General features: G+C 45.6%; 2 protein-coding genes across 13 annotated transcripts in view; one reads left to right on the forward strand and one right to left on the reverse strand.

The window, feature by feature from the left end:
• The window catches only part of ZNF277 (zinc finger protein 277), a 136,142-nt gene extending 127,045 nt beyond the window's left edge, over positions 1-9,097 (reverse strand). Inside the window, exons 1-2 of one of the 2 annotated variants that reach the window (XM_087874163.1) lie at positions 8,823-8,938; positions 3,947-4,630 (exon numbers count right to left, since the gene is read on the reverse strand). Coding sequence is in view for 1 of the 2 variants with exons in the window: in XM_034408857.3 (XP_034264748.1) it covers positions 8,823-8,862 (40 nt within the window). In the remaining variant the exon portion in view is untranslated. Of the gene's footprint in view, positions 1-3,946; positions 4,631-8,822 lie in introns of both variants that reach the window. The other variant, XM_034408857.3, reaches the window with a different exon arrangement.
• DOCK4 (dedicator of cytokinesis 4) overlaps positions 8,975-24,581 on the forward strand; it is a 627,777-nt gene continuing 612,170 nt past the window's right edge. For 5 of the 11 annotated variants that reach the window (XR_015728984.1, XM_087874152.1, XM_087874160.1 and 2 more), the window contains exon 1: positions 9,000-9,429. Coding sequence is in view for 5 of the 11 variants with exons in the window: in XM_087874152.1 (XP_087730278.1) it covers positions 9,393-9,429 (37 nt within the window). In the remaining 6 variants the exon portion in view is untranslated. Of the gene's footprint in view, positions 9,430-24,581 lie in introns of all 11 variants that reach the window. The other 6 variants (XM_087874155.1, XM_087874159.1, XM_087874157.1 and 3 more) reach the window with 4 other exon arrangements.

Genomic DNA, 24,581 nt, shown 5'->3' on the forward strand with positions numbered 1-24,581 from the left:
ATGACACTTCCTGTCTGCCTACTATTTGGAAACCTGCTCTCATAGACAGACGAATCTTAACACAAAATATAAACCATAGATCAAAGATTCATCACAATGCCTGTGTTGCCACCATTTCCAGCATAACTTACCCAGTAACCCACAACCAAACAACATCGCTCCCACCCAATCAAAATACAGCTACATTATCAGCCAATCACAATACAACAACACTGTCGACCAATCAGAATACACCTTTGTTTTTTGGGAAAATGACAGTCAGTTCGATTATGTATTGGAATTTTGAAAAAGAAAACCGTAATAAAAATATATCATAAATATATATATATATATATATAAAATATATCTTTTCATAGAAAAACGTCAGTTACAATCACACAGTTTGCCCATAAGAACCAAACCAAGAACTTCAGCCAGAAGATGGCAAATGTTATTTTGTCGAAACGTCGCTGCTACCCTTCTAGGGATATGTTTGCCATTACACGGGAAGAAACCCGAGATATTAACTGTATTAACTTAAAATCCTAGCTTAAAATCTTCTAAAAATCATTACAGAGCACTCTGCAAGGTCCTTTAAAATCTTAGCTAAAATCCTACCAGTAACTTTAAAAGTCTTTCTTATAGCAACGTTTCGACAGGCTCACAACCCTGTCATCTTCAGGCTCTTATCTAGTTTAAAAGCTGTGGGTGTGTTGTCGGAGCTGTCGCTTTTCTATGTTTGCTGCTGCTGACGTATGCTGATTAGTCTGTAACTCTATGTTGTGATTGGAGGACAGCAGTTTTTCTTCCTGCTTCCTCATCCCGGCTGTTTGGCTGCGAGTTACAGGCCTAACTTTCTCAGGTTCTCTGTTATTATCTGTCTGCTGTAGAGGGGAAAGGATTCTGGTAGGCATCACAGCACCCTTGATTGTTAGTTGAGATCTCAGCCTGTCTTCTGGCTTGATCCTCTCTCTCTCCCTATTTCTAGCCACCCTCTGCAAAGAAGGAAGAATTCTGGCAGGCCTTACAACATATACACACCCGCGAAAACTTAAGAAGACAGATATATATATATTCTACAGCTAGGGCTGTAGAAAAATCTTGGCTACATAGGAAAAACCTGGCTAAAAGAAAAACATATTTGCTTTAATTTATATGCCGCCCTTCTCCGGAGACTCAGGGCGGCTTACAATGATGCATTTGAATCATTTCAAATGATACCTATTCCATTAGATTTTTTTTTTTTTTTTTGCAGAACTTAATAAAATTACCACTAAATTTGTCTGGGCTGGGAAAAAAGCAAGGATAAAATTGCGATTGTTACAGTATAGCAGAAGTAGGGGTGGTTTTGGTCTTCCGGCATGAGAAATATACCATAAAGCTGCCACTCTAGTCTGGATAAGAGAATGGGTTAACTTAAGAGATAAAAGAATTTTAACCTTGGAAGGACATGGCCTACAAAGAGGGTAGCATGCTTTTATGTGGGATAAAAAGAAAAAGACACAAATATATTTCTTTAGACATAAGATTAGAGAAGCACTAATTTGAGTATGGGAAGAAGTAAGGAGGAAGCAGTATATGAAAATTCCGAGCTGGTTATCAACTATGGAAGCCATGATCTATCCCAATACAGTATAAATTAGTAAAATGGTTAGATATAAAGAAATTTTAGATAATCATGGAAAACTTAAAAGCAATCAGGCTTTAAAAGATCAGGGAATATCTATCGATTGGTGGCCATATTTACAAATACAGTCCAGATATAAGAAAGATATGGAAGAATTTGGCATTGAGGTAGAATTAAATGAATTAGATAAGTTGTTGATGGGTCCAGAAAGAAAATCAATATCTAGACTATATAATTATTTATTAGAATTCGATAGCGCGGAGAGGTGATAAAAGAACCAATGATATCTTTTGGTAAAAGAACCAAAAATATAGGACATAATATAAATTTAGATGAATGGGAATTTATTTGTAATAAAAATTACAAATTAACAAAATCGGTAGCATACAAGGAAAATCAATATAAAATGCTATATCGATGGCATCTAGCGCCTGCAAGATTGGCGAAGATATATCCAAATTTAAGCCCCAAGTACTGGAAGTGTAACCACCACCAAGGTACCTTCTTTCATATGTGGTGGCTATGTCCCGAGGCGAAGAGGTATTGGAGCAAAATACAACATTGGTTACAAGAACTAATCAACAGTAAAATCGAACTAATTCGAGAAACATTTCTCCTGGGCATACTAAAAACTAAACACACACACAAAAAAAAGGTATCTGATTTTACACATACTTACAGCAGCAAGAATTGCTTATGTGCAACATTGGAAAGGAAATAATGTACCACCAGAGGGATTAATTATTCAAAAAATATTCAAATGTGCTGAAATGAAGAAATTAACTTTAGAACTAAAAGGAAAACAGCATTCAGAATACTATGCGGTGTGGGATAAATGGTACATGCCCACTGTATGCAAAACATAAATTTGTTCCATCTGGAGATAACCAGAACACCGAATCTTCTTATGCTGGGAGAACAAGAAAGAGGCAGCCAGGGGCAGGGTCTTCACACGACCTAGCGTCTCCTGGGCCTTGGTACCTGTTACAGTGGGAGGCAAACATGTTTCTTTTCTTGTGGACACTGGCATTACACACTTACTCCTAAATCAGGAGCTATATCAGTTTTTGGAACTTCTGGACAAGCCCAACGTAACTCCTTTTTACAACCCTTGGAAATGGCAGTTGGAAGGAAAAAGTTGATATATAGCTTTTTGTACATGCCTGACTGTCCTATTCCTCGTTTGGGACGTGACTTTCAAAATTACAAGCCACTATTTCTTTTGACCAAGGGAAAGTCACTATGTTTCTACCTAAACATGAATCCTGGAAACTTGTTTTGCCTCTCTTGGAAACTATTTATATATAAGAGCCTCCACATCCAAGGAAATCTATCTTACATGCAGTTAAGCCATGGGTGTAGGCATCAGGTTTCCCAGGGCAAGCAAAATATATTCCTATGGAGATTACTCTGAAACTGTAGGCTGAACCTATGCACATTAAATAGTATCTCAGGAGGCTAAGGCAGGATTGAAGCCAATTATTGAGTATGGTCTTCTCAAAAAGGGGAAGTCCGCTTATAATAGTCCCATCCTACCTGATAAAAAGCCTGATGGATCCTTTTGTTTGGTTATTGATCTCTGCTTTTATTAATTCACTTACAGTAACCATTCACCCCACTGTGCCAAACCCTTATATACTGATGTCTCTGATTTCACCTGATTTTGCATGGTTCACTGTATTGGATTTAAAGGATGCTTTCTTTTGTATTCCTCTTCAAGTGGATAGCCAGAAATTGTTTGCTTTTCAATGGTCTGAAAATGAACACATGCAGGGCACTCAGACATATTGGACTTTTACACCCCAAGGATTTAAAAATAGTCCAACTATTTTTGGAGAAGCTCTTGGGTCTGATTTACTTAGATGGACCCCCTACCAGGAACGAATACCACAATGTTGCAATATGTGGATGATTTATTACTGGGAGCTCTCTCTGAGGTAGAATGTGAACAAAACACTATTAGTCTTTTAAATTTTCTGGGTGAATGTGGCTATAAAGTTTCTTTACCAAAGGCTCAGTTAGTTCAAACTTCTGTTTTCTACTTGGGATTCAAAATCTCTCAAGGACAGTGTCAGCTTACCTCCCAAGGTATTGAAGCTGTCTGCAGAATTCCACCCCCTAAAACCTGTCGTCAACTCAGGGAATTTTTGAGGATGGCAAGATTTTGTTGTATTTGGATCCCAAATTTTGGTGTTTTATCCAAACCTCTTTATGAAGCCACAAAAGGAGAAGATAGCGATATTTTAAGTGGATCTCTCAATGTGATCATGCATTTCATCAACTTAAACAAGCCTTAATATTCGCACCAGCTTTAGGCTTGCCAAAGTTAAACTGTTTTACCTTTCAGTAGACAGGGGAAAAGGAGATCGCAACTGGCGTTTTAACTCAGAAATTAGGCAGCTGGGAGTGGCCTGTGGCATATTTTTCTAAACAATTAGATCGTGTCGCTCTTGGATGGCCAGCCTGTCTGAGGGCTGCTGCTGCTATAGCACTGCTAATTGTTGAGTCAGAGAAGCTCACTTTTAGAAAGGACTTAGAAGTGAGAGTGAAGTTAAAGAAGTTAAAGAGCTTTTACAGATTAAATGCAGCCATTGGCTCACCACCAACTGTTTAACAAAATAACAAGCTATTTTTTCTGCCTCTCCAAATGTCAGACTTGTGACTGTTAATAAACTTAATCCAGCTTCTTTGATGCCTGCAGATGATTTATCTGACGATTTTCCTCATGATTGTTTGCAAGTTCTTGATGTGGTCTATTCCAGTAGACCAGATTTGACAGATCAACCTTTACAAAATGCTGAATTGGAACTGTTCATTGATGGCAGTAGTTATGTTTTGGATGGCCAGCAAAGAACTGGGTATGCTGTTGTCACTCTTTTTTTTAATACGCAGGAAGCACTGCCTATTAATACATCAGCTCAAAAGGCAGAACTCGTTGCTTTAAATCTGCTTTGAAATTGGCAAAAGGGAAAATGATCAATATTTCCTTGGATAGCCTTTGGTGTTGTACATTCCCATGGAGCCCTGTAGCAGGAAAAAGGTTTAATTATAGCCAAAGGTAGTTAGATTAAATATGAAGAAATATTGCAGAGCAGGTCGCAGCCAGGAGGGCCTTCGTGCAAGTTGTGCGCCAGTTACGCCCTTTCCTGGACCTGCAATCCGTACCAACAGTCACTCATGCCTCAGTTATTTCCCGTCTTGACTATTACAACACGCTCTACATGGGGCTGCCCTACAAGAGCATCCGGAAGCTCCAGTTGGTGCAAAATGCAGCAGCCTGCATGGTTTTGTGCAGACCCCAGTGTGCACATGTATCACCTCTCCTGCAGGAGCTGCATTGGCTGCTGATTTGCTTCCAGGTGCAATTCAAGGTGCTGGTTGTCACCTTTAAAGCCCTTCATGGCTTGGGACCAGGTTATCTGAGGGTCTGTCTCTTGCCAGTCACATCTACTCAATCCATCAGAGCGGGGAGGCAGGGAATGCTGTGGGTCCCATCCCTGAGGGAGATACATCTGGTGGGACCCAGAAGAAGGGCCTTCTCTGTGGTGGATTTTAATCTGATTTTCTCTCTTTTAAAGTGATGTTCAGATTAGCTTTTAACATTTCTAAACTGATGAACAAGCTGGAGACTAACTCCAGATAAGTAAAGTTGGTCAGTACAACTTGGGATCTGGCTTATCTCTTTTGTGAATTCTAAACAACCTTTTTCCTTACAATTTATAACCCTTCAGACCTCAGACCTCATTTTAATGAGCATGTATGCTATTATCCTGTCCAATCAATTTTCCTCTTTCAGAGTTCTTTGTTATGTTAACTATAAAACAGGATAAAAGCTAAAGATTGGGATTCCCTAGCAGGCATTACGGAGACCTGGTTGGGCCAGGAGGGGGGAGTTCCCCTCGTGGATATGTGCCCACCAGGCTTCGTGCATTTCATCAGCCGAGGGCTCAGGGTAGGGGCGGGGGGGGTGGCAGTTATCATAAAGGAAGGTCTGGATCCGAGGGAGACCACTGTTCCACAGATAGCCAGATGTGAGTGCCTTTTTGTGAAGTGGGGCCGTGGAGTACAGATGGGCTTGTTGATCACGTACCTGGCTCCCTGCCACGTGGCAACGGCCCTGCCCGAGCTGCTCAACGTCATAGCCAAGGTGGCGGTTGATACCCTCAGACTTGTAGTCATGGGGGATTTCAACCTGCCATCCATCGGCGAAACGTCTGAGGTGGCTTGAGAGTTCATGGCTTCCATGATGGCCTTGGACCTTACTCAGTTAATTCATGACCCCACTCACACGGGTGGACACACTCTGGACTTAGTTTTTGTCTCTGGTCAGTGATTGAGTGGCCTTGATACAGGGGATATAGTCATTGAACCCTTGTCATGGTCTGACCACTCACTCCTTCGACTGGAGGACCGACCAGGTGGTTTCGTCCCAGGCGCCTGATGGATCCTGATAGGTTCCAGATGGAGCTTGGGCCATTCCCTGAGACTCTGGCTCATGACTCGGCTGAAGACCTGGTGGCCGCCTGGGATAGTACGGCCACCGGGGCCTTGGACCGCATCGTGCCTTTGCGGCCTCTGACCCGGCACTGAACTCACCTAGCTCCTTGGTTCTCCGAGGATCTGAGGGAGATGAAGCGCTGGAAAAGACGCCTAGAGAGCAGTTGGAGGACCAGCCGCTCCGAATCCGACCGAACACTGGTGAGGTCTCATATTAAGACCTACCTAGTGGCGATAAAAGTGGCGAAATCCAGCTATTTTGCCGCTCTTATCATGTCATCAGATAATCGCCCAGCCACCCTATTTAGGGTGACCCTCTCCCTCCTCCATCTGGAAGCACGGGATGACCCCTTGCAGGGTCGAGCTGAGGATTTTGTGCAGTATCTACATGACAAGATCGCTCAGATTCGGGAAGGGCCGGCCTCTGACTGGGTATGTCCGGACGGGATGACTGAGGCAGGTCTTGAGAGCGTTATCTGGGAGGAGTTCGATCCTGTGGCTCCCAAGGACATGGACAAGATCCTGGGACGGCTGAACGTGACCACATGTTCATTGGACCCGTGTCCCTCCTGGTTGATACTGGCTTCCCAGGAGGTTACACGAGGCTGGCTCCAGAGGATTGTTAACGCTTCTCTGAGTGAGAGGGTCCTGCTGGCTGCTTTGAAAGCAGCGGTTGTGAGGCCCCTCCTCAAGAAGCCCCCTCTGGATCCAGCTGTTTTGGCTAACTATCGTCCAGTCTCCAACCTTTGCTTCGTTGCGAAGGTTGTTGAGAGTGTGGTAGCGCAGCAGCTTCCCCGGTACCTGGATGAAGCTGTCTATCTAGACCCGCTCCAGTCCAGTTTCCGACCTGGGTACAGCACAGAAACGGCATTGGTCACGTTGGTTGATGATCTCTGGAAGGCTCGGGATAGGGGTTGCTCCTCTATCCTGGTCCTGTTAGATCTCTCAGCGGCTTTTGATACCATCGACCATGGTATCATGTTGCACCGGTTGAAGGGGCTGGGGGTGGGGGGCACCGTTCTGCGGTGGTTCTCCTCCTACCTCTCTGACCGGTCGCAATCTGTGCTGACATGGGAGCAGCGGTCGACCCCGAGGCGCCTTGCTTGTGGGGTGCCACAAGGGTCGGTCCTCTCACCCCTTCTGTTCAACATTTATGTAAAGCCACTGGGCGAGATCATCGGTGGCTTCGGGATGGAGTTCCATCAGTACGTTGACGACACCCAGCTGTACATCTCCACCCCAAGCCACCCCAACGATGCCCTTGAAGTGATATCCCAGTGCCTGGAGGCTGTGCGGGCCTGGATGGGGAGAAACAGGCTGTGTGCTTCCGGCATCCCGATATAGCCAGCTGGTGCCATCACTGGCTATTGGGGGCGAATCATTGGCCCCCACGGAGAGGGCTCGCAACTTGGGCGTCCTCCTGGATGCACGGCTGTCTTTAGAAGAGCATATGACCGCCGTGGCCGGGGGGCTTTTTATCAGGTTCGCCTGATACGCCAGTTGCGTCCCTTTCTAGATCGGGACTCCCTACGCACGGTCACTCAGGCACTCGTCACCTCCCGCCTGGACTACTGCAATGCTCTCTACATGGGGCTCCCCTTGGGGTACACCCGGAGGCTCCAGCTGGTCCAGAATGCGGCCGCACGGGGGATTATGGGAGCGATGGGGTGCTCCCACGTGACACCTCTCCTGCGCGAGCTGCAATGGCTCCCGGTGGTCTTCCGGGTGCGCTTCAAGGCGTTGGTGACCACCTTTAAAGCGCTCCATAGCTTAGGGCCGGGGTATTTACGAGACCGCCTTCTGCCACCAATAGCCTCCCACCAGCCAGTACGCTCGCACAGAGAGGGCCTCCTCAGGGTGCCGTCCGCCAAACAGTGTCGGCTGGCGACCCCTAGGGGGAGAGCCTTCTCTGTGGCAGTGCCCACCCTCTGGAACAACCTCCCCCCAGAGATACGTACAATACCAGACCTCCAGACTTTTTGTCGGGCCCTAAAAACTTATTTATTTCACCTAGCCGGGCTGGCTTGACCCCATAGTTTTGGTTAATTTTAAATTGATTTTAATTGGGTTTGTTTTAAATTGCGGCCAAAAATATTTAATTATTTTAAAATTGTTTTTTAAATTTTGTATGTTCTGTTTTGTTCTGGCTGTTCACCACCCTGAGTCCTGTTGGAGAAGGGCGGTATACAAATTAAAACAAATAAAATAAATAAATAAATAGAGAGGAATCCCTTTTGTCTGAATATTCTGATAAATTGTAATAAAATGAACTTCCTGTCCCGGTTTGTCTCTTTGGAAAATATGCATGTCAAGGTACGAGCCCGAAAAAGCCATATTTGGCCTTCAGTATTCATGATCTACAGGAATAACGAAGGGTGGGAAGTTTCAACTCAAGGACTCATTTCAAGCCACTTTTAATGGCTGTTCTTCCTCCCAAAAATGCCACGCTGCCCTTTAATAACATTTAAAAAATTGAAACCCAATTCCTTCATGCTTCTTTCAAGGGGCCATTTTTACGGAATTACATATAGACTGAAGGACTTCTCGCTGCCTTGCGGAAAACGAACCAGATTCTCTTTTAAGCCTTTAACTCCGTCCTCCATCTTTGCCCAGCGTCTCATTTTTGAGCTTCTAAACAGAGTCCCGGGAATCTTGACACTCGAGGCACGCTTCTTCCCCTTAACAGGGAAAAGCGCCGGGAAGAAGATATCCGACTTACCCTTCCCCTCCTCAGCCGCCCAGTCCCGCGAACAAGCCATCCCGTCAGGGATGTAGGTACAGCAATTTCTCCCCAAAGCGCCGCCTTCCAGCCTTGGATTGGCGCCTATACCAATAGGAAGCGGTAAGGCGTCTCCCTTCCCCGAACTCCTCCTTCTTCCCTGGCCCAAAGTATGTCGGGAGCGGCCGTCTTTTGGTTCACCAGCGGGCTCCGCGAAGAAGAGCTGCAAGAAGGATAGGCGTGTCTTTCGGGGTGGCTGGTGAGCAAAATACTCCGTTTCCCAGCATGCAGAGGGGCCCTGAAGATTCGGTGGGGTGGAGACGGAGCTCGCTGTCACTGTCTCAGAGCTCGAGCTGGTTTAGTCAATCAGAACAATGACTTCTCCGCTGAAGGCTGCGGAGCGAAGCTGAGCCGCGCGCAAAAGCAATCACGCCTGTATTACCGCTGGCCGCTGGGCGAGGAGGAGAGAGTTATTGGCAACGGCAGCAGTTGCTGCTGTTTTTTTGAGCTGGAGAGGATCTGCAGCTGTTTCTGGTATTGTTTGCAAAAAGAGGACCAAAAGGCACACTCATGTGGATTCCTACAGAGCACGAGAAATACGGAGTCGGTGAGTGACATCTCCCTTCGGCATTTGATGCCTCTCTGTCCTCTCTGCCATCCCCGGGGCTGTTCTGTGGGGCTCGGAAAATAGACCAGGGAGGAATCTCCGTTCGTACACTCTATCCTTTGCTCCCGCACTAGTTCCTAGCTTTGATCAGAGCAATTCTGTATTTTTCTACTGTGCTGTCCAGAAAGACGTTTAAGGTTTCGAGAGAAAGAGTGTGTACTGTATTGGTTTCGTCGTCGCCGCTTTCTCGCAGTTTCCCCTTCCTGCTTTTTGCCTCCCCTGTCCCCGAAGTGTCGTTTGGACAGCTTTTGGTTTTAAAAATGTAGAATAAATAAAAAAGAGGAGAGATAATTTATTCAATTGCAGTAGTGGTTACTAGTTGTCGTGGGGAGAGACTAATTGCTTTTTGGAATACTGTATTGGAAGATGCTTTTAACCGAGCGTCCGATTTAACCGCATCTTTCAAAGGTCCACTGAATCCGCGTCCAGAAAAAGCAGTCTAAGCAATGCCGGGATGCTGTTAAAAATCTGTGGCTTTGGTTGTCGAGTGTCATTGCAACTTAAAACTGCCACCTCCTTTGTAAATCGTAAACAACACCAACGTACGGTTGAATGTGGTGTGTGTTTAGTTTAAAATCGGATAGTAGCCTACTTCTAATGCTGGTGATGTTTTTGTTCTGCTTTTTTTAATACAAAAGTGTTTGCCTTACACAAGAAAACAGACTGGGCATTGTCAAGGAAGTTACAGGGCAGAGCATAAAAAAGCTGTTTATATCGTCTTTTGTTCAAAAGATGAACAACAAAGAACATTAGATGTTGACTGATGGATGTGGAATTTCACATCCTTCTCTGTTCACCCATCTGCTGAATACTTAAAACCACTTACTCCTTTTATTCTTTTTCTATTCTGATACCGGGTTTCCTCGAAAATAAGACCCTGTCTTATATTTTCTGAACCCTGAAATAAGCGCTTGACCTTATTGCCATGCACTCAAAAACCCGATTGGGCTTATTATCAGGGGATGTCTTATTTTGGGGAAAACAGGGTACTTATCTGATACTGATTCTGAAACTGTCAAAAAATAATAATACAATCATGTAACTAAGCTTTTTTAAATCTGGGAACCTGTGATAACACTTTCTACCATATATTTTTTATTCAGATAAAAAATAATTGAAAGACCAAGAGCATAAACTTTAATTCATAAACTGGTTTTTTTGTTGTTGTTGTTTTTTTGCTAGATTAATTTTCTATTTCTGGCTTGGAGCTGGAGTGCAGATACTTTTCGGCTGATAAGCAAAGTAATGAATCCCAGACTATTTACATGGAAGTAAACCCTACTAGAAAAATTAGCTTCTTGATAAACATACATAGGATTGAATTAGAATAATGCTTCTTGTTTTTAAAGTCTTCTGAAAAACAAAGATATCAATATTTGCACAAAATAGCTAGTGAAAGGCATGACAAAAATATTAGAAATTAGAGATATGCCACACTGTTGAATAGTGTATTGGACAAAACAATTAAAACAAAAATGCAAATACTTCCCTATATGATATCACATGCTTAATAAATAGTAGGAGGAAATACAGGTTCCGCACAATTAACATTCTTAAAATTGATCCCAGATGTTGTTTCTGATCCAAATATTAATTTACAAAGTTCATTAATAGATTTTCTTGATTTCTGTCTAGATATTGATTATGATTACTGCAACAATGTATAGATTTTTCAAAACCATTCTAGTATATAATGGAACAGCATGTGTAATATTGGTGGTCAAATATTTCAAGTTATAAAAACCTTGCTTTTTTTAAGGGAAAATAAAGACAAAAATATCAAATAACATTTTTATTAGAAGGTTATTTTAGCTGCATGGAAAGGAAAAGTAACATGCTGAACAATAACTACAAAATTAATCTGATTGACTATGTATATGTATGTGTTTCTGTGTGTATATATATTCAGCCTGATTCCACAGTTGTTGAAATTCATTTTTTTCTCATTAATCTATATCTTGTACCCCATAATGACAAAGTGAAAACAGAATTTTAGAAATGCCTGTAAATTTATTAAAAAGAAAAAAATAAAATATCTCATTGGTATAAGTATTCAGATCCTTTGCAACAACATTTGAAATTTAGCTCATGTGCCTCCCATTTCTCTTGATCCTCGCTGACAGGTTTCTACACCTTGATTGGAATCAACCTGTGGTAAATTAAATTGATTGGACACGATTTGGAAAGGCACACACACATTATAAAAGGCCTCACAACTGACAATGCATACTATAGCAGAGCAAAAGCCATGAGGTCAAAGGAACTGCCTGCAGAGTTCAGAGACACGATTATAGCAAGGCACAGATCTGGGGAAAGGTACAATAAAATTTCTGCTGCACTGAAGAGTCCTAAAAGCACAGTGGCCTTCATAATTCTCAAACGGAAGAAGTTTGGCACAACCAGGACTCTTCCAAGAGCTAGTCACCTGGTCTACCTGAGCAGTTGGAGAAGAAGAGCCTTAGTAAGACAGGTGACCAAGAACCCAATGGTCACTCTGGCTGAGCTCTAGAGATCCTGTACGGAAGTGAGACAGAATTTCAGAAGGGCAACACTGCAGCCTTCCACCGATCTGGGCTTTATGGCAGAGTGGCTAGACAGAAGCCTCTCCTCAGTGCAAAACACATGAAACCCCACTTGGAATTTGCAAAAAAGCACCTGAAGAACTCTCAGATTGTGAGAAACAAGATTCTCTGGTCTGATGAACCAAGATTGAACTGTTTGGCCTCAATTCTAAACATTATGTCTGGAGGAAACCAGGCACTGCTCATCACCTGCTCAATATCCTCCCAACACTGAAGCATGGTGCAGGGCAGCATCATGCTGTGGGGGTGTTTTTCAGCAGCAGAGACTGGGAGAATGGTTATAGTTGAGGGAAATCTGAATGGAGTAAAGTACAGGGATATCCTCAATGAAAACCTGTTCCACAACGTTCAGGATCTCAGACCGGGCCAAAGGTTCACTTTCCAACATGACAGGGATCCTAAGCACACAGCCAAGACAACACAGGAATGGCTTAGGGACAACTCTGTGAATGTCCTGGAGTGGCCCAGACAGAGCCCTGATTTGAACCCTATTGAACATCTCTGGAGGGACCTGAAAATGGCTGTCCACTGATGGTTGCCATCTAACCTGATTGAGTTTGAGAGGGTTTGCAAGGAAGAATGGCAGAAAATCCCCCAATCCACGTGTACAAAGCTTGTTGCATCATATCCAAAAAGACTGTAGGCCCGTGATGGCGAACTTATGGCATGCGTGCCACCTGTGGCCATATCAGTGGGCACACGAGCTCAGTTCTGGCATGCATGCGCGTGCCAGCCAGCTGATTTTCGGGCCTTCTGGGCCCACCAGAAGTAGGGAAACAGGCTGTTTCCTGCCTTCAGAAGGTCTCGGGGGTGGTGGGGAAGGCCCGATTTTCTCTCTCACCTGGCTCCAGAGCCTTTCTAGGAGTCTCAGGAGGGTGAAAATGGCCTTCCTCACCCCCCCCAGAGGTCCTCCAGAGGCCAGAAACGGCCCATTTGCCAAATTCCAGTGGGACCCCCGCCCCCCCCTCCTGGCACGCAATGGCAAAAAGGTTAGCCATCACTTCTCTAGGCTGTAATTGCTGCCAAAGGTGCTTCAACAAAGTACTGAGTGAAGGGTCTGAATAGTTATGCTAATGTGATATTTCAGTTTTTTTCTTTTTAATAAATTAACAGACATTTCTAAAATTTTGTTTTCACTTTGTCATTATGGGGTATTGAGTGTAGTTTAATGAGAAAAAAATGAATTATAATAACTGTAGAAGCAGGCTGCAGCATAGCAAAATTGACAGAAGTGAAGGAGAGCTGAATACTTTCTGAATGCACTATATATTCAGTATGTTGCTCCTTCTCTAGATATAATTATATTTTCTATGGAAGAATATCAATTTTACTAAACTATTATCCATCTAATATTGAAGCCTGACATGCATTTTAATGAAAAACAAATACAGTATTTTTGAACTTGCCTTTACATATTTAAATATTGATGTCAGCACTTCAAGCTGCATTTACTCTAGTGCTGACATAAGAAGGAGAAGGGAGGTGTCTGGAAAGGGACGTTTGACTTTTCACCTACTTATTTTCCCTGGAGATAATATCCCCTAGGAGATGGGATGGGAGGGGGAAATTCCTTTGAGCTGGAGCAGTAGATTAGGGGTAGAATGACTTGGAAGATGGCCAATGAGTGCAGGGGAGTGGGGAACGGAAAGGGAGGGTTTTGGGTCTGGAAGTCAGTGTTGGCTTCAATGGAGTCGGATTTTAGAATGTCGTGCTTAATCAATAGGAGTTTTCCTTCAAAGACTTTGTTTGAAATGCAATTTATTTGAGACGACCTCGAAACCTGACAGAAAGCCAACACTCCTTTCCAAGCCAAACTGGCTGACCTCCAGATCTCCAGCTCCCTGCCAGATGTATGGAGTGAGTGGAGAAGAAGTCCGGATGTCATGGCAGAAAGCAAACTGTCCGAAGAGAGTTTAATTCAGGCAACTGGAAAAGAGCCAATCTTGATCCCAGCCAGTTTGGATGCTATGGACCCTCAACCCCTCCCTCCTCCAGCGAAGCTGCAAGACAGCCAAGGTCAGACGATCGTGCCACAAACCAAGAAAAAAAAAAGATGAGTATTGGTGGGCTTTGCCAAAATCTGCAGAAGCTGAGTTTCCCTTCCTGAACGCGCAAGGGAAGGGGAAACCCCTGAGTGAATTGGGGAGGGCAGACTGGCTATGGGATTGGCAGCAGGCCAGGCACCAAAAAGCTTCAGGGAAACCACTCGAGAGCCCCATAGACGAATTGAAGGAGAAATTTGACCGTGCCATCATTCAAGAGGAGGGGCCATCATGCAGGCCAGAGGAGAAGGGAGAGCCAGTTTGGTCTGCTGAACCGAGAGGCCGTAGACTGAAGCACAGCCCTCCCCCCTCCCATAGCAGAAGGAGAGGAAGCCCAAATATGCATCCATGGGTTCCCCCCTTACACAGCAAGCAGAGCAGCCTAGATAGGACATCACCTCCCTACCCTAGAAGGAGAGATGAGGAAGTGGCACAGAGGGCAAGTTTACAGAGTCCCGCAGTGGGAGGAGAGGGCAGAGAGGGAGGAGCCATCCCGTTTCAGAGGGAAGTTCGATGGCAATCCAGACCAGCTAGCGCAATTCCTCGACACAGCTGAGATCTACATCGAGCGCTATGGCACCTCTACCCATTTCCCAGAGCCCTAGTGAGTGCCATTTCAGAAGGGTTGGAGGGAGAAGCAAGGAGATGGTCAGCAGTCCTCTACAAGAACAGGGCCCCCCAACTGCAAGACGCAGATGGGTTCTTACAACTACTACGAGCCTGGTTCAAGGAGGCAGAGGAAGACCCCATGTGGAGGATGAGCTCAGGAACCTAATGCAGAAGGGGAAGCCCATCAGAGAGCATATCCGTGAATTCAGGAGAGTCATTGGGATCTTACCTCCCTTACCAAAGCGACTACTAGTGTATTTCTTTAGAACAAGCCTAGGCAAGCGAATCGCCCAAGTGACCGCTTATTGGGACATCCCGAACCGACTCTCCGAATGGTTCCAAGTAGCGATAAAAGTCGACAGAGGGTTGCAGGCCAACGACATGTCAAAGAAACCAGATGGAAAGCAGAGAGGCCAACCGGACCAGGGACCACCCAGTAGATGAGAAACTACAGCACAGCCTACCCAGAGGCCAGTCGCCCCACGGAGCCCGCTGAGGTGCTACAGGTGGGGGGGGATTGGTCACCTGGCAGCAGCGTGTGGAACCCTGAGGCCGCAGTCAGACCCACCGCCCAAGGCACAACCGGAACGAGGGCCCAAGCACGCCACCAACATGCCACGGAAAATCCCCCAGGGTCCAGAGGTCTTCGCCCACCTAACTGAAACAAGGGGGATCCCAGATGATGGAAATCAATCCCCCGAATCATATGACAGCGAGGACGAGGATGAAGACGACCCAATGGTGAGTGGACCCATCCACCCTTTTCTCTTCCCTATACGCCTAACGGCCCCAAAAACAGGGACCCAAGGGACTTTCCAAGCCCTAATAGATTCGGGCTGCACGAGGTGCCTGATTAACCTACCCACAGTCCTAAAATTGGGGATCCGAGTCAAAAAGCTCAACCACCCAATACGATTTGAACAAGTTGATGGATCTCTAGTGGGGGGAACTTACGCCACACACCTGACCGAACCAGTGAGGCTGGAGCTAGCAGATCACTGGGAAACGATTTGGTTCATAATAGCCCCCAAAATGACAGATCCAGTCATACGGGGACTCTCGTGGCTGGACAAATGGGGTCCAATCATCTGGTGGCAAGGGGACACGCAGGTTGAGGATATCAAAGGGCCCCCAATCCCTGCCGCCCCAACCAGGGGAGATGCCCCCCATGCAGGGACCCCAATCCCTCCCACCTCAGCAAAAGAAGACACCGCCAATGCAAGGGCCCCTCCCTGAGGGTATAGTGGGGCAACTGTCGGCCGCATCCGACAGCTCTTATGACACAGATCAGATCCCAGGGGAGTACCAAGACCTTGCAGAGGTATTCAGTGAGGCCGAGTGTGACGTGTTACCCCCCCACTGCGAGGCCAATTGTGCTATTAAGATCATCCCTGGAGCGAAACTGCCTAAACCTAAACTGTATGCCATGACACCCCATGAAATGTGGGAAATGCGGAACTACATAGACAAGAACTTACAAAGGGGTTCCATTGAGCCAGCCAAACCACGGGTCGCGGCACCGGTCCTTTTCAAAGAGAAGAAAGACGGCTCTATGCGCCTGGTAGTTGATTTTCACACTATCAATGCTGTCTGCGTACACAACTTATATCCCCTTCCCCTCATGAACGACATGCTAGCCCACCTGGCCAAAGGAAAAGTTTTCACCAAACTAGACCTTCGGGAAGCTTACTACCGAATACGCATCAGGGAAGGAGATGAGTGGAAAACAGCATTCAACTGCCCCCTGGGGAGTTTCCAGTTCAAGGTAGTGCCCTTTGGACTGCAAGGAGCCCCGCCGGTGTTTATGCAGCTGATAAATGAAGTCCTACATGAGCACCTTTACAAAGGGGTCCTCATCTACCTGGACGATATCCTCATTTACACGGAAACCATAGACGAACACATACGTCTCGTCCGCCAAGTGCTGGAAAAACTGCTGAGGGCGAACTTGTATGTCAAACTGTCAAAATGCGAGTTCCACCAATCACGACTAGACTACCTAGGCTACCGAGTATCAGCCAAAGGAATAGAGATGGACCCAGCCAAAGTCCAATCAGTTCTACAGTGGCAGCCCCCTCGCACCCGCAGACAACTGTAAAGCTTCCTAGGGGTCACAAACTTCTACAGCAGCGGTTCTCAACCTGGGGGTCGTGACCCCTTGGGGTCGCCAAAGCCATCTCTTCCCCCCCACGCCTTCACTCACCCTCACCCTCTGCCTCTGTTGGATCGCCAGTCACTGTTCGCTTACCCCGCCCACTCCCAATCTATTGCTGCCTCCTGAGTCCCAGCTGATGGCTAGAGGGAAACAAACCAGTGATGGGATTCTGCCAGTTCTAGGTGGTTTGGCCAAACCGTTTGTTAAATTGCTGGCTCGCCCCGCCCCTTGCCAATAAATAGTGGGGGTGGGGCGGGGCGAGGGGTCGGCGAGCCAGTAATTTAACAAACGGTTCGGTGTTTTTTTGCAATTTATTGGCCTCGCAGCACACCGAACCATTTGTTAAATTGCTGGCTCATCCGCCCCTCGCCTTGCCCCGCCTCCCACCCACGCGGCGTCAGCCTACCCTAGCCCAGGGCTGGGCAATTGTGACTCTTTTACAACCTGTGGACTTCAACTCCCGCCTAGCCCATTCTGGGGAATTGTGGAGAATTCTGGGAGTTGAAGTCCACAAGTCTTAAAGCTGCCAAGGTGGGAGACATCTGCTGTTACACTGTAGAATCCTTTCAAGCATGAAGATGGCCAAGTATCCTCCTTGAGAGACAACAGTTGAACATCAGGGGGTCTGTTAGAAGGCAGGGCTACATTTGGAAATTTTTGCATTTTTGCATTTTTGCAGGTGGTGCAATACAATCTGGTGTCGTATCGCAGGTTAGTGAAGGGATGTGGCTGTCATGGAAGGTTTGGGGGGGTGAGGGACCACTGTGTTTGTTGTGTAGAGAGGGGGAGGGGAACAGAGAGAACGTTGCTGCCAGCCCTGGATAACTCTCCGAGGTTGGATTAGATCTTTCTCAGCAACTTTGGGTGAATCGGCTCCAGGCCGGGTCAAGGGCTTAGAGTCGGAGTTTTACAACCATAGTGAATTAGCTTTAGGACTTGAAAACCAGCTAAATGTTAGTACAAGGGATTTCATTAGCCAACACAGTATGCTCACTTCTCAGACAGTCTTGGCCATTTTTGACCAATTTGCAGAGGTGCGTTTAAAGTTGGACTCTGTGATCAATCTTATTTCTGCGGCACAGACGAAAAAGCCGCAGGTACGTTCAACTGGCTGTCAGACAGAACGACCTGGCCAGATGGTGCAACCGAGGGAAAGAACAAGCGGACAATATATTGACTGTAAGCATGGAAAAAAAGCAAGAGATGGTGAGCTGGTTGGACCTGAAATCCCACGGTACAAGAGTGGGGGGGGGGAAACAGGCGATTATTGAAGGAGCAGATTGTATTGAATATATATAATTCTGAGATAAATGTGGGTAGATGGTCTTCAAAAAAACAGATAGTGACCTCTTTGTCACAGCTTACTCGGTGTGACAAGGGGGCAGTAGATTTGGCAGCATATGAACATCTTCCACAACGTGATAATTATATCAGAATTCTTTTTAAGTTCAAACAACAGCTCTTCCCAAGCCTGCTTATGCGAATGAGAGGATTTTTGGCTTATTATCAAATTTTACCTACCCGAGTTTTTTCTAGTGGTGAGGCCATTCCGCTAATTCAGAGAGCCCCTAGGGAGAGTGTGGCAGTGCATGGGACAGCTGTTTGGGAAAGTGGACTGAATAGGGAAAGCAGGCTGGCCAAGGTAGGGAGGAGATTTAGTGTTACAGAGGAAATGTCGGTTAGGGTGTTGGACCCAGCTGAAGTGAAACTTCCTTCAATTGGCTTGGTACAAGATGAGACATTTGATTCTGCCTGTTTGGAAACTTTTTCCTCACTTTCACAAATGGAGCAGTAAGAAGTACTTAAAAAACTTAAAGAGACGAGGAAGCTGCTGAAGCAGACTATTTCTTCTGCCGCTCCTTTAGCGTCGATAGCTCTACCCCCTTCAAGGCACGATGCAGCTCCGGAGAGCCAACAGCCTATAAACCCAGGAAGCCTGATGCCCACGTCTATACAGCACAAGGTACCAGAGACAGTAGATTTGATAACACAAAGTGTTGTGGGACAAACATCGGAGATGGAAGGCACCCAGGAAGGAATCCCCCAATCCCCCTTAGCGGCAAAGATGATATCAAGAAACGACACAAACGCGGTGCCTCATGCAAAATCATTTACCGTGGAGGCAGAGACTAATAGAGCCCATGGACCTGCAAGTCCGAAAGTAACAGGCAGTGCAATGATGCCCAAACAGACTTCTATTGAACTCAGGCGATTAAATGGGTGTGTGTGTGTAAACGAGGGAGGAGGGGTAGGAGAGATTATCCAAGAAGCCTGACTAGGAAATAGTGAGCAACCACGTCCTTCAAGAGTGCACTTCCTCTCTTGGAATGTGGCAGGATGGAGAGGAAGTTGGTGCACAGATGATTGTATTAAATTTTTAAATAGGTACCATGTAATTGCCTTGCAGGAGACATGGGTTAGCAACGATGAGACCCCAATTGAGCTCCCCGGGTTTAATATTTGGCAGCTGCCAGCAAAGAGAGTAGCTAAAAAAGGAAGAGCCTCTGGAGGATTGGGCATTTTGGTGAAAGCCGAACTAGGATGGAAGGGAAATGAGATATGCTTGGAGGATGGCCCTCTATTTTTTCAAGCAATCCATTTGAAATATGAAGGGAAGTCAATGATATTTGCAAATGTGTACGTCAACCCAGCAATGGGGGATTTGTGGGAGACTCTAGAGGTAAAAATATTAGAAATACGGAAAAAATTCACAAAAACACCTCTAATTTTGGCAGGAGACTTTAATGCGTGTGTGGGTCCCTCGTTGGAACCTTTTGTTGAAAACGGTACAATTCCTGAGGGATATTTACATAACCAACAATCATGGGTCTCCCAAGACAGGAAAAAGAACAAAGATGGGGGGAAATTTCTAACTATGATATATAACTGTAACCTCCAAATTGTAGGCCAGTACTCGGAGCTCAGAAGGTACCCCATAACTTTTTTTGGCCCCAAGGCATGTAGTTCTATTGATTATTTTTGTGTCTCTCACAGCCTAGTAGCAGGGGCAACTTCGGTCTTGACGTTACCAAGGTCAGAAAGTGATCACCTTCCTATTGCGACGTCCCTGGCAATCCCTTCAGATTTAAGGAAAAGGAATCAATCAATCCAACAAATAGGCCTCAACTTAGAAATAGCCCAAGAGAAAAGATTAACATGGAAGAGGGTTGATAGCAAAGCAGTGACTGAATTTATGAATTCACCATGTATGGAAGCCTTAGCGCATATATGCGCAAACAGTACGGGTGAACAAGAGCCTATAGTTTGTTTTGCGGAAATATGCCATAAATTGAAGCATTTTTCCATGACTACCAAGCCAATGGGCCCGTCTGATTCTAGTAACTCATCATGGTTTGACAGTGACTGTAAGGAAAAGAAAAAACAGCTTAGGAAAACACTTAGGAGATACTTAAGCAGCCCAAACATGGAACTACAGAAGGAGTATATTACCATAAGGCAGAAATATAAGCAGCTACTGAAGAGAAAAAAGGCCTCCTATATCGACAACCTATGGGCTGGTCTAGAACAGGCAGCAAAGCTGGCCTCCCCCACACTATTCTGGTTGGAGGTCTCAAAAATTATTAGAGATAGAAAACCAATAAGTGACCCAAACATTAGTGCAGAAAGATGGGAGAAGCATTTGGCCTCGCCAGCAGCAGTAGAAAACTCTGATGAGCTTATATCCTCTCCGAGCTTGATACAGGAATATGAAGCCTTACCGCAGTGGGAAGAAGTGTCAGTCACGGAGGTGAGGCGTTTAATCTCCTCCCTGAAGATAAACAAAGCTCCAGGACAGGATGCGCTCCCGGCATCCTTATTTAAAGATAACATAGCCTGGTGGGCGCCTGTCTTGGCGGGTCTCTTTACTTTTATCAATAGAACAGGGCAAATTCCTGCCAGTTGGCGTTCATCAATAATTATCCCCTTACATAAAAAAGGTTCTAGAGATAATCCTGATAATTTTTGATTAATTAGTCTAATCGATATTTCAGCAAAAATTTATGCTAAGCACTTGCTTCATAAATTAGAGGACTGGATAATGAGAAATAACATCTTAGCTGAAGAGCAGTCAGGTTTCAGGAGCAGAAGATCTACTATGGATAATTGTTTTGTGCTGGACCATCTAATAACAAAGTTTAAGTCTTGGAAAAAACCTCTGTATGTGGCATTCATAGATTTGATAACTCTCCGAGGTTGGATTAGATCTTTCTCTTTCTCTCTCTCTCTCTCTCTCTCTCTCTCACACACACACACACACACATCATTCTTTCTTTGGTATCATAGCACTGATGGCCCTTCCAGGATTACAAGGCTGAAGGCTTCGGATGGAGCATTTTGGGGATGTGTGTCTGTGCTGCAATCCCAAGTAAAGAAAGATCAGCAGGAAAAGGAGGAGGAGGCCGGCAGCTGGGGAGGTGCTCTGGAGATCTGGGCTGAGTTTCACAGCCCTCACTGGTTCAGCTGATCAGCGGGCAGCAATTAAGGGGCTGAACCTCCAGGAGGTGACCGGGGAAGGGAAGGGCTGCCTCCTGTGCTGGCCACACCCACCCCTTCACTAGGGCTTATTTTCGGGGGAGGGTGTATATTTATGCCCGCCCCAAAAATCAGGCTTGGCCTTATTTTGGGGACATGTCCTATTTTCAGGGAAACACAGTATTATAAACCTGCTTCATTTAGTAATGAACATAACCTTTAGGAATGCTCACAATATTTGTATTAAAGTGTTTGAATTCAAAATAGCCTCTGTTCAACTTTCCTGCCACCCGCTATCTCAACTGCTGTCAAGAGCCACACCGCAGGGTGCTCTTTCTTCTGATTCCCCTCCGAGGGATCTGGGACTCCAAAAAGTCCACCACTCAGTTGGAAGTTGCTGAAAAAGCGACTCTCTAGACTGGAGAGCCCCTTTACACAGCTTTCTTCCTTGACAGCTGGCTCAACCCCTGATCACTTAGCTGTTTTTGATATTGTCAGTCATTGCATTCTTTTGGATTGACTGCAAGGTTTGGGAGTTGGAGGTACCATGTTATGGTGGTTCTCATACTTTTTTGGGGGGGATCTGCTCGGTGTTGGTAGGGAGAAAGGGATTGAGTTGGATGTCCTTGCTTTGCAAGGGGCTCTGAGTCTGATATATTGTATTTTCCCCTTGTCGGGGTTCCAAGTAATACACCCAGAGCAAGCAAAACTCTGAGGCAGGTAGATTCCTCAAAGAAAAGTTTTATTTGATATATCAGCACAGTTCTGATGAAAACGAACTCTGAAGTTTTCACCTAATTAAAAGTAAAAGTTTTTCCTCTTCCCCAAGCAATCAGTCACATTGTCCAATCAAGGTGCCATCCGGTTGCCTGGTATCATCATTCTATCTCTCTCTCTGACCAGGTGCAACAATGTCCTTGGTTCCCAGGAGAAAGTATTTTGTTTAGGCTACAAAACCACAGCTATCTCTATTCCCCCCTCCCTATTCCTCAGCTCCAGTATGGCAACACTGAAGCTTCAAAATGGCTTCGGTCAAGTCAGCTTCAGGATTGACAGATGGCCCTCCTTAATTGAAAAGGACTTTTTTTTAAATTTTGATTTATATGCTGCCCTTCTCCAGAGACTCAGGGCGGCTTACAATGCATCAAGCAATAGCCTTCATACTTTTGTATATTTATACAAAGTCAGCTTATTGCCCTCACAAACTGGGTCCTCATTTCACCTACCTTAGAAAGGATGGAAGGCTGAGTCAACCTTGAGCCTTGGAGAGATTTGAACCAGCAGTAATTGCAGACAGCTGTGTTAATAACAGGGTGCTTAGACCACTGTACTATCAAGGCTCTTGACTTCCTACAAAGAAAAATTTCCTACAAAAAAAAAAGAAAGCACAGAGAGGTTACTCAAAGTTCAGTCTAACCTCCCCTTCCTCCCCCTGGAGACCGCTTAGGATTCTGGGGGTACTCATCATGAAACTGTTTGACTAACCTATCTGCTTTCACATCCCAACTCTTGACCCAGGTGGCCTCAGAGCGTGAGTATCCCTTCTACTGCACAAGGTACTGCAACTGGCCCCTGTGCAAATTAGAATCCAGGATCTTCTTCACCTTGCAATGTGTTTCCCCTTGCACTACTATTGGTTTTGGGGCTGCTGGTCTGATCTGGGAGCCTACTGCCGGCTTTAACAAGCTGCTGTGAAAGACTGGATGCACTTTCCCTAAAAAGCGAGGGAGTTTAAGCTGTACCATAACAGCTGATTATTTTCACTATAGGGAAAGGCCCTATAAACTTTGGTCCTAGTTTTTTGCAAGGGAGTTTTAACTTTAGGTACTTCATTGAGAGATAGATTTTGCTCCCGACTCGGAATGGCACTTGGGAGCTGCAGCATTTGTCAGCTTGCGTTTTATGGTTTTTTGCCATTTCCTGTAAAGCCTGCTTGGTATTTTCCCACCCCTGCTTCAGTGACTCCATTCATTTAGTGACATGGATGAGGGGGGCTCCCTGGGAAGTTCAGGCATGGGGATGAATTCCATGTCACTGGTGACCTGGAAAGGGGTCAAGCTGGTGCTGCTGTGCACTGCATTATTGTAGGCCCCATCAGTGAATGGCTGCAACTCTGCCCAATTAGACTGCTGATAGTTGACATAACACCTCAAGTACTGCTCCACCCTGGTGTTCACATGTTCTGTGGACCCATTGGTACTTGGATGGAATGCTGAGCTAAACCCCTGTGAGGACCCAGTGGACCTAGTGAACTCCATCCAGAACTTAGCGATGAATTGGAGAGATGATTCTGTGGGGGACACTGTGTGTTCTGCACCCGTCTCCACACACACACAAACACAGCCAGCCGAGGGTTAAGAAAGCACTTGGCACGCACACAGGTTGTTATCAGAAACTTGGTAGCAATACGAGCACCGACTGCCAAGTGCTTTTACTTCAATAAACGGAATATCCCTTCACCAGATAAACAGAAATACACACATTTTATAAATAGTCCAGTTCCAAACAAGAAACCTTCGGCAGCTTTAAGCGTTGTTCAAGTGACTAGCCAGAGTTAGTTTTTGTTCGTCACAGAGTCTTAAATGGCCACCACACACTCTTATATAGTCTCTGGGGTGTGGTCCAGTGACTCAGTTATAATCCCTGGCACACCTCCTTAACTGCTGCAACCGTTTATCACGCCTTCGTTGGCGTGGATCCAGGAATGACAGATCACCTCCCTTGCTCTCATCGGAGACACCTGGCTCCTGGCTAATCTCCTCTTCCTCGGCCAGCACTTGAGGCAGTGCCAGAGGGGAGGGGCCTGGAGAGGGAGGCCTGGCCGACTCCTCTTCTTCATGTTCAGAGCCTTCTTCCTCTGATGAGATAGGCTCGGAGGGCGGGGCCACAACACTGTGCAACCTATAAATATGCCTTATAAACAGCCTGGACAGTTTTTTTTGCTGGCAGAAGCCCTGGGCAAGCTATGAAATGGGCTTGCTTCAAGAACAAATCTATTACAGTCCAAATGACCATATTTCCTCCACCCTCAGGGAGCTCAACAATTAAATCCATGGCAATCTCTTCCTAGAATCTGGATGGGTCTGCCACCTGCTGAAGCAGCCCTGGGGGTTTCCCTGGCCTTTTTTTTCATGACTTCACAAGTGGCACAGTTTTGACATAGTCCTCAACGTCTTTTTTCATCTTTGGCCACCAAAAGTGCCTTCTGGCCAAGTGCAGGGTCTTCAAATA

The sequence above is a fragment of the Pantherophis guttatus genome, chromosome 7, assembly GCF_059756535.1.
Source record: "Pantherophis guttatus breed Tessera chromosome 7, ASM5975653v1, whole genome shotgun sequence".
NCBI classification, from domain to species: Eukaryota; Metazoa; Chordata; class Lepidosauria; order Squamata; family Colubridae; genus Pantherophis; species Pantherophis guttatus.